The sequence below is a fragment of the Pogona vitticeps genome, chromosome 7, assembly GCF_051106095.1.
Source record: "Pogona vitticeps strain Pit_001003342236 chromosome 7, PviZW2.1, whole genome shotgun sequence".
Taxonomy (NCBI): Eukaryota; Metazoa; Chordata; class Lepidosauria; order Squamata; family Agamidae; genus Pogona; species Pogona vitticeps.
In genome coordinates, this window is record NC_135789.1 from 12,827,007 (window position 1) to 12,839,273 (window position 12,267).

At 57.4% G+C, this 12,267-nt stretch overlaps 1 protein-coding gene across 4 annotated transcripts in view; it reads left to right on the forward strand.

Annotated features, from left to right (window-relative positions):
• MYO9B (myosin IXB) overlaps positions 1-12,267 on the forward strand; it is a 39,187-nt gene that overhangs the window by 22,148 nt on the left and 4,772 nt on the right. For 3 of the 4 annotated variants that reach the window (XM_072977867.2, XM_072977869.2, XM_072977868.2), the window contains exons 15-33: positions 583-672; positions 2,168-2,207; positions 2,500-2,622; positions 2,852-2,932; positions 3,264-3,374; positions 3,751-3,873; positions 5,390-5,539; positions 5,632-5,798; positions 6,018-6,941; positions 7,084-7,153; positions 7,442-7,572; positions 7,918-8,075; positions 8,629-8,810; positions 9,215-9,313; positions 9,775-9,951; positions 10,414-10,455; positions 10,910-11,021; positions 11,592-11,665; positions 11,878-12,070. In XM_072977867.2, coding sequence (XP_072833968.2) covers positions 583-672; positions 2,168-2,207; positions 2,500-2,622; positions 2,852-2,932; positions 3,264-3,374; positions 3,751-3,873; positions 5,390-5,539; positions 5,632-5,798; positions 6,018-6,941; positions 7,084-7,153; positions 7,442-7,572; positions 7,918-8,075; positions 8,629-8,810; positions 9,215-9,313; positions 9,775-9,951; positions 10,414-10,455; positions 10,910-11,021; positions 11,592-11,665; positions 11,878-12,070 — 3,047 coding nt within the window. The remainder of the gene's footprint in view (positions 1-582; positions 673-2,167; positions 2,208-2,499; positions 2,623-2,851; positions 2,933-3,263; positions 3,375-3,750; positions 3,874-5,389; positions 5,540-5,631; positions 5,799-6,017; positions 6,942-7,083; positions 7,154-7,441; positions 7,573-7,917; positions 8,076-8,628; positions 8,811-9,214; positions 9,314-9,774; positions 9,952-10,413; positions 10,456-10,909; positions 11,022-11,591; positions 11,666-11,877; positions 12,071-12,267) is intronic. The other variant, XM_072977870.2, reaches the window with a different exon arrangement.

A 12,267-nucleotide genomic window follows, 5' to 3' on the forward strand; every position in this document is an offset into this window, starting at 1 on the left:
CCCCACCTCCTCATTCAAGGAAGAAAACAAACTGTATTTCCGGCCCTCAGTGGTCCCCCCATCTGCTCCCTCTGCCTTTCCCCTCCTCCCCAACCAGTGCTCGGAATACGGTAGACGCCCAGCATGAAACCTCCCACTTTTCATTCCCTTAGATTTCCCGCCTTAGGAGGGGCACCGGGCACCTGTTCCCAGGTGGGTCACAAACACCTGTTCAGTCTCCTGGAAGGACTTGGGGAGGAGCAACCTCTCCCGCCCCTGGGGCTTGAAGGCTATGTCGCTCTGCTTCTGAGTAAAAAAAAGGCAAGGTTCGGGGCCCTAAAGCAGAGCCACTTGGCCTTCCCGAGGCTCCTTTTCCCACACACTTCTTTCGGGCCACGAGATTTCTCCCGCAGGTGCCCGTTAGACCTTCAGGCGTCCTCTCTATAGAGCATCCCTTTGCCTTGGCTCCGCTTCTGTTCCTGAGGACCGTGGAAGGATCCGTGCGCGGGTAGGCCCCCCTCCCCCGGCTGGAGAGCCGTGTCGGTTGCCCGCTTCTCTATTAACCAGCGTGTTTCGCCTCTCTGCATGTCCCTCTCTCTGCAGCTGCTCAGTGCTTGATTTCTCCTTTGATTGCTCTGAGGATTTTGATATAAGCGCTTTCGAGGACATCATTGCGTCGTACGAAAGCAAGAAGTAAGTGGAGGAGCTTTGCCGTTTGGAGGCCACCGTCTTGGGCAAGGCAGGCCTTCTGAGCAGCGACGGGCGGGGGACCCTGGAACCTCAGCCGAGGGGGGAGGAAAAAGAACAACTGAGCTGCTGGTTTCTGTTTCCACGCACCGTTGGTTTATCCTTGGACACCCCACCCCAAATCTAAAGACGCTGCAGCCATAAGAGATGGCGGTGCAATGCTTATTTGCCCTTTAAAATGGCAGCAGGACCCTTGTATCCGCGGGATTGATATCCGCTGATATTAAAACATTTGAAAAATCTCCCAAAATACCATACTGTATATATTTTCCATGGTGTCATTAATAGGCCTGGCCACTAGAGGGAGCTAGAGGCTGTAGGTAGGATGTCTAGCATTTGCTATTAAAACAGTGTTTTCTGTAATCTGCGTTTTTCAGTATCTGGAGGGGAGGGCTTGGAACTGATCCCCCCACAGATACGGGGGTCCTACTGTACAGAATATTTAGTAGAACTGTGGGGACTTGAGGCAGACTAAAAGATACTGGTGCATCTCAGAAGACTGAGAGAGTATCCCTCTGCCCAGGAGTGGCCTTTACATTTCTCTTCCTTCCTTCCGCCCTTCCTTCAGTTCTTCCTTTGTTTCTCCCTCCCTCCCTTCCTTTCTTTATTCCTCTCTGGAGGTTGGCCACGGTGAGTGCTTCATGCTGGGGCAGGACTTCTGCGCTCCAAGCTCAGTGCCAGGTGACGGCCGGTTGCTCCCAGGGCTCTTCCCAGGCTGGTGGTGGAACAAATGTTTGCTGAGCCTCTTTAGTTTGCTTATGCGTTTTTAAAAGTGATTAACAACAAACATAAGCATAAAATATTACGGAACCTTTTTAAAAAGCCCACAAAGCTTCAGAACAACTGTATAACACCCCCCCCCCACTGCCGACCATTGGAGATATAACCAGTCCTCTTTTCTTCATGGGGTCTCCTTCCAGATTTGTAACAGCTCTGGTGAGGGTGTGCTTTCCTTCCCCTTTATAAACATGGAGGTGCCCGAAGGACTGCAGGGCGCTTTGGAGTGTGTTATACATGACACCATAGGGGCCTTGAACTGCGGTTACTTTGCTTGCTTGCTTGCAGGCCCTCACTGTTATTTGTTTAACTTCTTAGCATTTATATGTCACTGTTTCGCTTGTGAGCTGAAAGAAGCTTATGTGGAACCCCCCCCCCCCAATGTAAAAGATTTGGAGCTTAAAACGAAAGCACGAAGAAGAAAATATGGATGAAATTGCAGGAAGTGGCAACCTGGAGCTGCTATGGAATAGTTTCATGTTTCACACTCTCCTGCACACACACACGCTCCGGTCCCCTCGCTTGTCGGGAGCTGCTGACCCATCACCCTGTTCTTGGTGGCTTGGCTTGATATAATTTGCTGGAATTCTCTTTGCTGAACTAACGCCCTCGCCGCCCTCGCCCCCGCTTGGCTTTGCCCAATAACCCTTTCGTGTTTCTACAGGAAGAGCCGAGGTACGAAGCAGAAGCAGATCATCCCGAAGGTGAGCTTCTGTGCATGCGTTGAGATGTACAGGCGTGTTGCTTTCATGTTTGATTTAGTCAGCGCGAAGGCCCATGCTTTTTCCAGGGCTATGACCCATCATCCCGCCCCTCCCCGGGCCCGCATCTGCAAAGCACAGGACCCGGCACCAGCGGGCATGCGAAACACCAAGTTTCCCGCGCTGGAGTCTAACGGGTTTTTTTGTGTGTGCTGGGATTGTTTTTGTCTCCGCCCGCCCGTGCCTGGTCGTCAATGCCGACGCTTTTTGCGTAACCCCCCCCCTTTGGCCGCAGAATCTGCTGGACTCGAAATCCCTGAAGCTGATTGTGAGCATGACGCTCCACGACCGCACCACGAAGTCCCTCCTGCACCTGCACAAGAAGAAGAAGCCGCCCAGTATTAGTGCCCAGTTCCAGGTGAGGGAGCCAGTGTGGAAAGGGAAGCCCCCCCCCCGCACTGCCTTTTCTTTCTTTCATTTTTCATTGCTTCCTCTGGCTGGGTGGCTCTGCCGTGGCGTTTCCGTTCAGCCATCCCCAAAAGCCTTGGCTCCGGGGGTGGGGAGGGGTGGGGTGGTGTTTCCTCTGCCTGGAGTCTCCCGCCTCCCCTCAGGGTACCCATCTGTGCAACGTCTCTGGTCCTTTCCAGGCTTCGCTCAACAAGCTGCTGGAGACTCTGGGGAAGGCTGACCCCTTCTTTATCCGCTGCATTCGCTCCAATGCCGAGAAGGTAAAAGGTTGGATGTCCCTTCCTGGGGGGAAGGGAGAGGGTCAGGTCGCTGTGCATGTGTTTTTAATGGTGTGAATTTTAATGTTGTTGAGCAGCTTTGGGTCCCTTGTTGGGATAAAGGCAGCCTATAAATAAAACTAATCATAATAATAGAATGTATGTTCAAGCACACAAAGGAACAGTAAAAATTAAAAGACTAGGACTTAACCATTTCGATGTATGCCGGACCATCGAGGGAACAGGGGCCGGATTCTGGCCTTGAGGATCTCCCCTCAGCGCTGGTCTCCTTGGGACCCATTGGCTCCTTCCTTCCTTCCTTTTTCCCTTCCAGAAGGAGCTGCTCTTTGACGACCGGCTGGTGCTGCAGCAGCTGAGGTACACCGGGATGCTCGAGACCGTCAGGATCCGGCAGTCCGGCTACAGCGCCAAGTTTAACTTCAAGGTACGGCGCCGAGGGGGGGTGGATGGTGGGTCCTGGCTGGTGGGGCAGGAGGGGAGGGCCATCTGGCTGGAAACTAAGCCCTTGAATGAAAGATGGAAAGCACTCTTCAGAGGATTTCTCTCGGCTTCCTGACCTCTTTGCAATAGATCACCATCGGCTGACTCCCGAGGAGCCGAACATGCTGGGGAACTTTTTAGCCAACTTGCAGCCTCAGTCGGGCCAGGCAGGTTGCTCCCAAGAAGGGCTTCGGGTCTTTCCTTCAACATCCGGGTCTTGTTTTTCAGCAGGAGGGCAGGCTGAGGTCCCAAAGGGCTTTGAGGCTTCTTGACTAATTATTATTATTATTATTCTCTCTCTCTTCCTCTCCCCTTCCCAGGATTTTGTAGACCAGTTCCAGGTGCTGCTGCCCAAAACTGCCGAGGCCACCAAGGAGACGGTCTCGGCGTTGCTGCACAGGCTGCAGGTGGACACGAGCAGCTACCAAATCGGGAAGACCAAGGTGGGTTTCGGTGGCCCAGAACCCCTCCCTCTTTAAGCGCAACCCCGGAAGGAGGGCTTCCCCCAGCCCGAGGCTGCCAACCCTGGGGGTGGAGAGCAATGGACGATCTGCCGGGCGTCCCTCTGGGGGCCCTGGGTGGGCAGGGAGGGTAGGGACGGGGCTGCCCGCCTCTGGCCTGTTCTGCTCTCCTCCTGACTCTCCAGGGTCCCCCCCCCAAGCACTTGGGGGCCCTTCCCTGAGGACTCTCTCTGTGACGTGGCTCTCTTCTGTCGCGTCCCCACCCGCCTGTATTCCTCGCACCCGAAGCCTGTCCCCTGCTTGTCCCCTGACTCTGATGGCCTTCTCTTCTGCGCCCCAGCTCTTCTTCTTCTTCTGCTCCTCCTCCTCCCTTTTCTCATCTCACGCCCAGAGCAGCCCCTCCAAACACCTCTGTCTTGGGCTTTCCTGTCTCCTCGAGACCCTTCCTGTGGCGAAGGCTCTTGAAATCTCAATGCAACAAAGCCTGTGGACTCAAAAACAGGCCATGTCCTTCCTCTCTCAACGCCCGCCTCGGCTCTCTTCCTCTTCCTCGGCTGCTTCCCTCGTGTCTCAGGCTGTCGATGGTAAGCTCCTCCGAGCGGATTGAGGGTCCCCCTTCTGCTTTTCTCTTTTATTTTCTCTTCTTGATCTAAAATAGGCTTACCCCGCCTTCCTCCTTCAAAGGATACTCAAGGTAGCTCTTGCAACAATAAAAAAGCAATCTTTAAAACCTGAAACTAGCAATTACACAAATATTTAAGAAGAATTAAGCAGGCATCATATTAAAACAGTGAATAAAAGCAGTACTAAAAACAACTGCTCAATTTGAAACACACACACACACACTGTCTTATTTAAAACATTTTTACCCTCTCTTTCTCCTTAAAAGAATGCTAGGCTTATCATTCCTCATTCCATCAGGGTGCCTTTCCTCGTTCATGCTCCTCATCCGATAGAAGGGGGCAGAAAATTAAAAGGTCAAAACTCACAGATTGATCCCTGTGTAAAAAGGAAAGTCTGAATTGCGTTTGTTGCAAAAGGTGGTCCATTTTTCAGATTTTTCCCACTGACCGAGAACCGTCCTCCAAAGGGCAAAATTCTTAAAAGAGGCCAATTTTCAATCTTAGTTTTACGTCCTTTTCCGAAAGGCCGCTAGATAGTTTGTTTTGTTAATGGGAAAACGGATCTGCAGCCAAGCCCCTGTATCTGCTGGGATTGGCTCCAGGCTTCCCGCGGATGCTGGAAACCACGGATGATAGCGATCGCTCTGTTTCTCCCAAGTGAAGGCAGACACGCCACCCACTCTCTGGCTCCCTCTTGTGGCCTATTCTGGTAGCTTCCTCTTTAGAAATCTCTATTTCTAGCCTTTTTCTTTTATAAGCTTTGTTAGGATTTTCAGACCGCAGGCGAGGGGGATCGATGATTTCGTCGTGCGTGTATGGGAGCCCCTCCAGCTGCAGCCTTCTCAGCCAGCCCTCTTTCTGTGCCATCCCCACAGGTGTTCATGAAGGAGGTGGCACGGCAGGTGCTCCAGGACACGCTCCACCGGGAGGTCATCCGGAAGATCGTCCTCCTCCAGAGCTGGCTGCGGATGGGGCTGGAGCGCCGACGCTTTCTCCGGACCCGCCAGGCGGCCCGGACCTTGCAGGTACCCGGCTGGGCTCTCCTCCCCCCCCATCCTCTCCCTCCCTTCCCCCAAAGGCTGCTCCTTCTCACGGGTATTTTTTTCCTCTCTGGCAGGCTGCCTGGCGCGCCTATCGCATCCGGAGGGAGAGGGAAAGGGAGAAGGCCGCCCTTGACCTCCAGGCCGCCTGGCGCGGGTTCCAGGCGCGGACCTCGTACCGGCAGCGCAAGCAGGGGATCTGCCGCCTCCAAGCTCTGGTCCGGGGGCACCTCCAACGCAAGAGGTGGGCAGTGTGGAAAGCCGGGCCGCGCTGCTCCGGTGGGCCTGAACCACCTAGAGTGGCCTTTTGTCAGAGGGGTGGTCTAGAAGCAGGGTGGGTGGGTGGGTGGGTAGAGAGAGGGGGTCCAGAAGCCGTTCTCCTCTGGCTGCCGTCCAGCCCTGCAGGGCTCTCTCTGACTGAGCAGCTGTCCTTTTCCCCCCTTCCCATCAACTCTTGATCTAGGTTCCATCAAATGATCGCAGAGAAAAAGCAAGAGGAGGTCAGGCAGGAAGCGCTCAGCCGAGAGAACGGGCTCCACCAGGCAGAAGGGCCCGTCTCTGACCCAGCGGCTCCTGGAGCCGAGGCGGAGCCGGGCCCCGAATCTGGAGCAACCGGGGAGGGCAGCCAGGCAGAGGAGGCGGCGACGGCGGCGAAGCAGTCTCCCCTTCCCTCTCAGAAGAGCAGCCGGGAAAAACGGGAAAGCCGTCGGCAGCGGGGCCTGAGGCACAATGAGCTGCAAAGCCAGCACGCGGGCTTGGCTGCAGAGGGGCTGCCCAGCGGAGCCCCTGTGGGGGGAGAGCGCCAGCCGGGCGAGGCCGCCCCTGGGTGCCAGGAGGAGGAAGAGGAAGAGCCGAGCCCGGAGCCGGAGCGATCCGTGGAGGAGGACGGGGTGGCGGCCTCCAAGCAGGCTCCCGAGGGCACCCAGGAAGGGAAAGGGCGACCGTCTGGCGGGGAGCCGCTCCTCCCTCCAGACGGTGGTGGTGGTGGTGGTGATGCTGCTGCCAAGCTCTCCAGCCCAACTCCGGGGCGGACACACGAAGGAGAGCCAGCTCCGGAGGGGGCGAACGGCCTGGGCCGGGCGGGGAGCCCCAGGATCCGCAGCAGCCAGAGCTTCACCTGCCCCGAGAGGCCCTCGGCGGTGGCCCTCCCCAACCACCTGAGCTTCCGGAGCCCGCCGGAGAAACGGAAGCAATGGGCCCAGAAGGAGGACCACGGCCCAGCCACCTTCCACATCCAGCGCTACCACGATGACCCGGGCAAGCTGCGGGACAAGAAGGAGCAGTGGCAGGGGAAGCGCCACTTGGCCGGCGGGCAGAGCCACGCCCACAGCCTCTCTTTGGACGAGAGGAGCTGCCCGGCAGCCCCGTCGCCCTCCCCAGAGCTCAGGTGGGCTGCCGGGGGGGGGGCAGCTCCCGCCACCGGGGACCAATTGGGGGAGGAGGAGGAGGCCAGGAATTGGGACGGGACGGGACTCCTGGCTTCTCTGCTGGGGTCTTGCTTTCAACTGCCTTTTTTCCCCCTTCCGCAGCCGAAAGAAGCCGGCCACGTCTTCCCTGGACGACCTCTCCAAAGTCGCCCTTTCCACCTCCTTGAGCCAGGTAGGGGATCCGCCCCAAGGGTGACACCTAACCTGTGTTTCCTCAGCTGTCTTTCTTTTAGAATAACGGCTAGGGCAGCAAACAGCGGAATTTTAAAACATAAAACAGAAACGCCGGCCAGAGCCGTCGCTTTGTGAAGCAGAGCCGAGGGAAGCGATGGGTTCTTGGAAGGCCACAATAAAGCTGTTCAACCTCCCGACGTCCTCTGCACGGCTCCATCAATGTTTTAAAAATCCTTTCTCCCTCCCTTTCGGGTTGACGAGGTTTGCTTTCCTTCCTCTCCCGCAGCCATCTCTGGGCCTCGCGGAGGACGACCTGAGCAGCCAGAAGCCACTCACGCCAAGGAAGGCCGGGGAGCCCACCTCCACCCTCGATGCTGCCGGACCCGCCACGGCCCCCGGCCAGCAGGGCGACGCCAAGTGAGTCAGGGGGCCTGCCTGCCAGCCAAGCCCCTTGGGTGCCAAAGGGAGGGGATGGCGGGCAGGATTCACCATGTGGCCGGCCCCTGGTTTTATTTCTCAATCTCTTTTAAATCTCTTTGGCCCCCTCCGGAGCACTTGGGCCAGCCACCCTCCGGCTGCTCTCATGGGAATCTGAGCTCATGGGTGGCCGCTTGGTTTTCCTTGTGCCTTGTCTTCTGATACCTGGCGGAGGGGGGCAGGTTTGGTGCCTCCGGGAAGCCATTTTCCGCTCCTGGGTCCTTCGGTGGACCACATGCACACCCTGCTTGCTTTTGGCCCTGACGCTTTGCTGCGGCCCCTCAGATCAGCCTTCCGGAGCCCCTTGAGGAGATTCCTGGGGAGGAAGCCTGAGAAGAAGTACGCCAAGGAGAGCGCGGAGCCACCAGAAGACGGAGAGAACTTCCTGCTGTTCTCCTGTGTGCTCCCCATGGAGGCCGGGGGGGCGGAAAGATTGTTTGAAGGTGAGGCCAGCCATGTGGCCAGCTGGAGGGAAGTCTGCCTGCTGTTTTTTTTTTTTTTTTTAAAGGGGTTGTGTTGTTGTTTTTTGCAAGGCTTTAAGCCCAAAAGAGGCCTTGGGTCTTTGGCAGCTCGCAGGACATAATGTTCTGCTTGTGTACAGTCAGGCCCCTTACCCGCGGAATCAGCATCTGCTGATTCATTTTATCCACGGCTTTCCACATCTGCGGAGGGGCTTGGAACTGATCCATCACGGATATCAGGTTCCTCCTGCACACTCTACCTGGAAAACGTTGAAACGGATCGCCATAAGTCCGAACTGATTTGATGACACAGGATCATTCTTCATTTATTATAATTGCTTGATGGGGGGAGGGGGGAAAGGAGGTGGCCGGTAAATGATGGCGTGGCCCAGCCTCGCTTGGCCCCTGCCCTCTCTCCTCGAGGGAGGATATGGCCTCTCCACCGGAAAGGGCTCCCCTGCCCCTGAGCAGGGTTGCTGAGGGCCGGGCACAGGAGCGTGAGGCCGCGGCTCACCCCGGTCGTGTTTCTCCCCAGCTCCTCTGGGGCCCTCCGGTCGCCTCCCGGCAGAGGAACGCCAGGCCGGCAAAGCCAAGAGAAGCCGCACCCTGAAAATCAGCAAAGCCAAGACGGCGCCCAAGAAGTGGCGGGTGCCGTTCCTGAGGGAGATCACCAACGCCAACGAGCTGAAATTCCTGGATGAATTCCTCCTCAACAAGGTGAGAGGGCAAAGTGACGGGGGGCGGGGGGCGGGCTTGGCCATCGTCTCAATCTGGGTGAGAACAGAGTCTAATTAAAACGAACAGACTGCTTGCCATCCGTGCACCCAAAAGACAAATGGGGGTGGGGTGGGGGGAGAGCGTAAGCAGACGCTGTTGTGTTAAAGGAACCGGTGGCCTCTCAGAAGCTGTCCGCTTCCGGTCATCGGAAGTCAGTGTAAATTTAGAGGATGAAACCTTTGAAGGTCTAATGTTCCACAAACCCTGCAGCCCCTGATTGACTTTGACGGCAGGATTATTAGTGCAATTTGAAGAGAGGAGAACGAGGCGGGCGGGCTTTTCCTTTATAAAGAGGGATTGCGTCTTCTTGAGCGGGTTTGCGATCCCTGTCGTTGTCGTTCCAGATCAATGATCTTCATTCCCAGAAATCGGCCATTGAGTGCTTGTTTTTTGAAGCCACCGAGAAGTTCCGCGGGAACATCAAGACCATGTACTCCGTCCCAGTAAGTGCGGCCTTGTTCAGTGGGGTGCTGGGCTGGAGCAGGCGATCTTGTGGAACTCCTTGCAACGGGAAAGAACCCATAGAGCCCCTGGATGCGAGGGGAATTTCGAGGGGTCTTTGGGAGTAAAATCGAGGAGCGGGAGATGCCTGTTGACCATCAAAGCGATGCGTTGAACAACCGGGCCAGCCAAGTCGTGATTAAAAAGGAGCAAAAACGTTGCCCGAAATCTCTACGGACGAGGGAGGAGACCTAGTGGGTGGGAAACGGGAGGCCCGCAGAGTCTTGGGAGACCCTCCCCTCCTGCCCTTTCCACCCCTCTCGCCTCCTCACACAGGGATGCCCCACCTGACCGGCTTCACCCCAATGGGGGCAGCTGGTTTGTCCGGTATAATGTGTTTGTCCTTGGCCTGTGCGGGAGGTGCATTCAGCCTCCCAACCGCTTCCCGTTCCCCCTCCCGTAGAACGGCCAGATCCACGTCGGGTACCAGGACTTGATGGAGAACTACCAGCTCCTTGTGGTCAACATGGCGAAGCAGAAAGAAGAGAAGGACGTGAAGCTGGTCCTGAACCTTTTCCAGTCCCTTCTGGACGAGTTTGCGCGCAGCTACGCTCGGAAGGAGGGACCGGAGCAGCCAAAGGTCTGCCGCTGGCTTTCCTTGCATGGCTGGATGGGGATTCGTTTCGGGGGAATCGCTTGGAGGCGTTTTCCCTCCCCCCGGGTTTTTGTTTGGAAAACTAGGCTTTTGGGCTGCATCTCAGAACCAACGCCAGGTCGGTTCTGGCAGGAAGGGGGGAGGAGCGTCGCCCCGTCTGGGACAGCCTGCACGTCCAGGTCCCTGGATTTCTCTCTTGGGACTGGCCGGGAGCTCCTCAGCCTTTGCTCTTTGTGATGATGGGGAGGAAGGAGTCTTTCCACCCACGATTGGATGTGGGCAAGAAGGACTGGTGGCTTTTAGCGCCTCCTCCTCCTCCCCCCCCAGGTGACTCTTATTTGTCCACCCCCGGAGACTGTCTCCCAAACTGGGTTTTTTTTAATAACTCGGTGGGAGAGAGAGAAGAACTGAACGGGTCCCCCGTCTTTCCTTCTTGCCCCCCAACAGGCCAGCAAGGCTCAGAAGAAGAAGAGGAAGCAGGAGCGGGTGGTGAGTGACCTTGCGGGAGGGGGGGCTCCCCGTCCGTGGCAGGCCCTGTCCACCCAGCACCGTGGCAGAGCCAGGGGGGCTCGGCCTGTCTGAGACGGTCCTGAGGGAAGGAGGGAGGGGGCAGCCGCTGGGTGCTCTTGCTAGGAGAGGGAAGCTGCAGACTCGGGGTTGGGGGGGTGGGGTCGAAGCTGGACTGCCGGGGTCCCTGTGGCCAGAGGCATGCTCTTGTCTGTCTTCTCCTCTGACTCCCAGGAGCGAAATAGTCCTCCTTGGCAAATTATTATGCTTCTGCTATGGGGCAAGAGGAGGCTATGGCTGTGCGGCAAGGCTGGGCGCCACCAGCCACCTCCACGATTTCGCTCCTGCTGCCTCCTTTTAAGTCACTTTCCGAGAGGTTTTTGGAAAGAGCCATTTGGGGGCCCCAAGTGACATGTGCTGCCCGTCCCCTTTGCAGATGGAGGAGCGGAACGGACATGTCTTCGTCAGCTATCAAGTGAACATCCTGCAGTCGTGCGAGCAGTGCTCCTCCTACATCTGGACCATGGAGAAGGCCTGCCTCTGCAGCAGTAAGTGGGGAGGGCCAGGAGGGGAGGGGAGGGGGCTCTCCAGGCCTGGATGAGTAAGCCCCTCTCCTGGGGGAGCCCCACCGTCCTCTCCCAAGTCCCCCCCTTGGCCTGGCTTGGGGCTACAGAGCCCTATTGAAGCATGACCTCAGCAAGTGAGGTTTGGTGTTCGATTCCTCCTCTGGGCCTCCTGGGAGAAAAAAAAAGCCTGGGTGGCCTTGGGCCAGTGGCCCCATCCCAGAGCCCACTCCTTGTGCTTCGCCCCGGTTCCATGGGGCTGGAAATGTCCACTCAGTGTTCAGATAGAGGCTGCCCATCGCTTGGCATAAGCCTCACCCCACCCCCCAACCTAGGCATGGCCTGTTTCTGGAATGCAAGATTTCCTTTTTGCCTGTGCATGGGGGGAAAGGCATCATACGGATGCCGCCCTCCGTCTCCCAAAGAACCGAGCGTGGAAGGCGCGTGGGGGAGGGGATGGGCTCGGAGCCGTGCTGTGCCTGTGGCGCCCGCCATATTTTGTAACAAGCCCCCCCCTTCTGCTTTTCTCCCTGCGGCCTGACCCCCCACCCCCAGTCTGTAAGCTGACTTGCCATAAAAAGTGCCTGTCCCGGATCCAAAGCAGCTGCACCTCCTGCCTCGTGAAGAAGGTAAGCAGCTGTTTACACTGGGGGGGGTTACGCCCAAAAGGCAGGATGTTTATGCCAGGAGACCGATGTTCAGAGCTTAAGGGGCAGAGGGGAGCGGCTAAAGGTTTCCTCCACTGGGGGCGCCGGCCCCGGTTGGGTGAGCCTGGAGGCTGCTCCCTGGTTCTGAGACCCCTCGGCCCACTGGGGTCTCCTCCCTCTCTCTCGGCTCTCAGGGCGACCAGGACCCGGAGCCCCGCCACTTTGGGGTCTGCGTGAGCGCTCTCACTGGCGAGAAGAACTCGGTCCCCCTGGTCATGGAGAAGCTCCTGGAGCACGTGGAAATGCACGGCCTCTACACGGAGGGGATCTACCGGAAGTCGGGGGCCGCCAACCGGATGAAGGAGCTGAAGCAGTCTTTGCAAGCGGGTAGGGGCAGAGCCGCTTGCTTTCCCGGAAGGCCTCACACTGCAGGCCTCTGTTGGGACTCTCCTCTCCTGGGGTGGCGCAGAAGTCAGGGGCCCCGTCCGGAGGGGGCTCCTGGGGGGCTCTCGGCTGCCTGTGTTTGGCTACCCCATGGGTGCTTTAACCTCCTGGCTTTTCTACCCCCCCCCCAATCTTTCTCA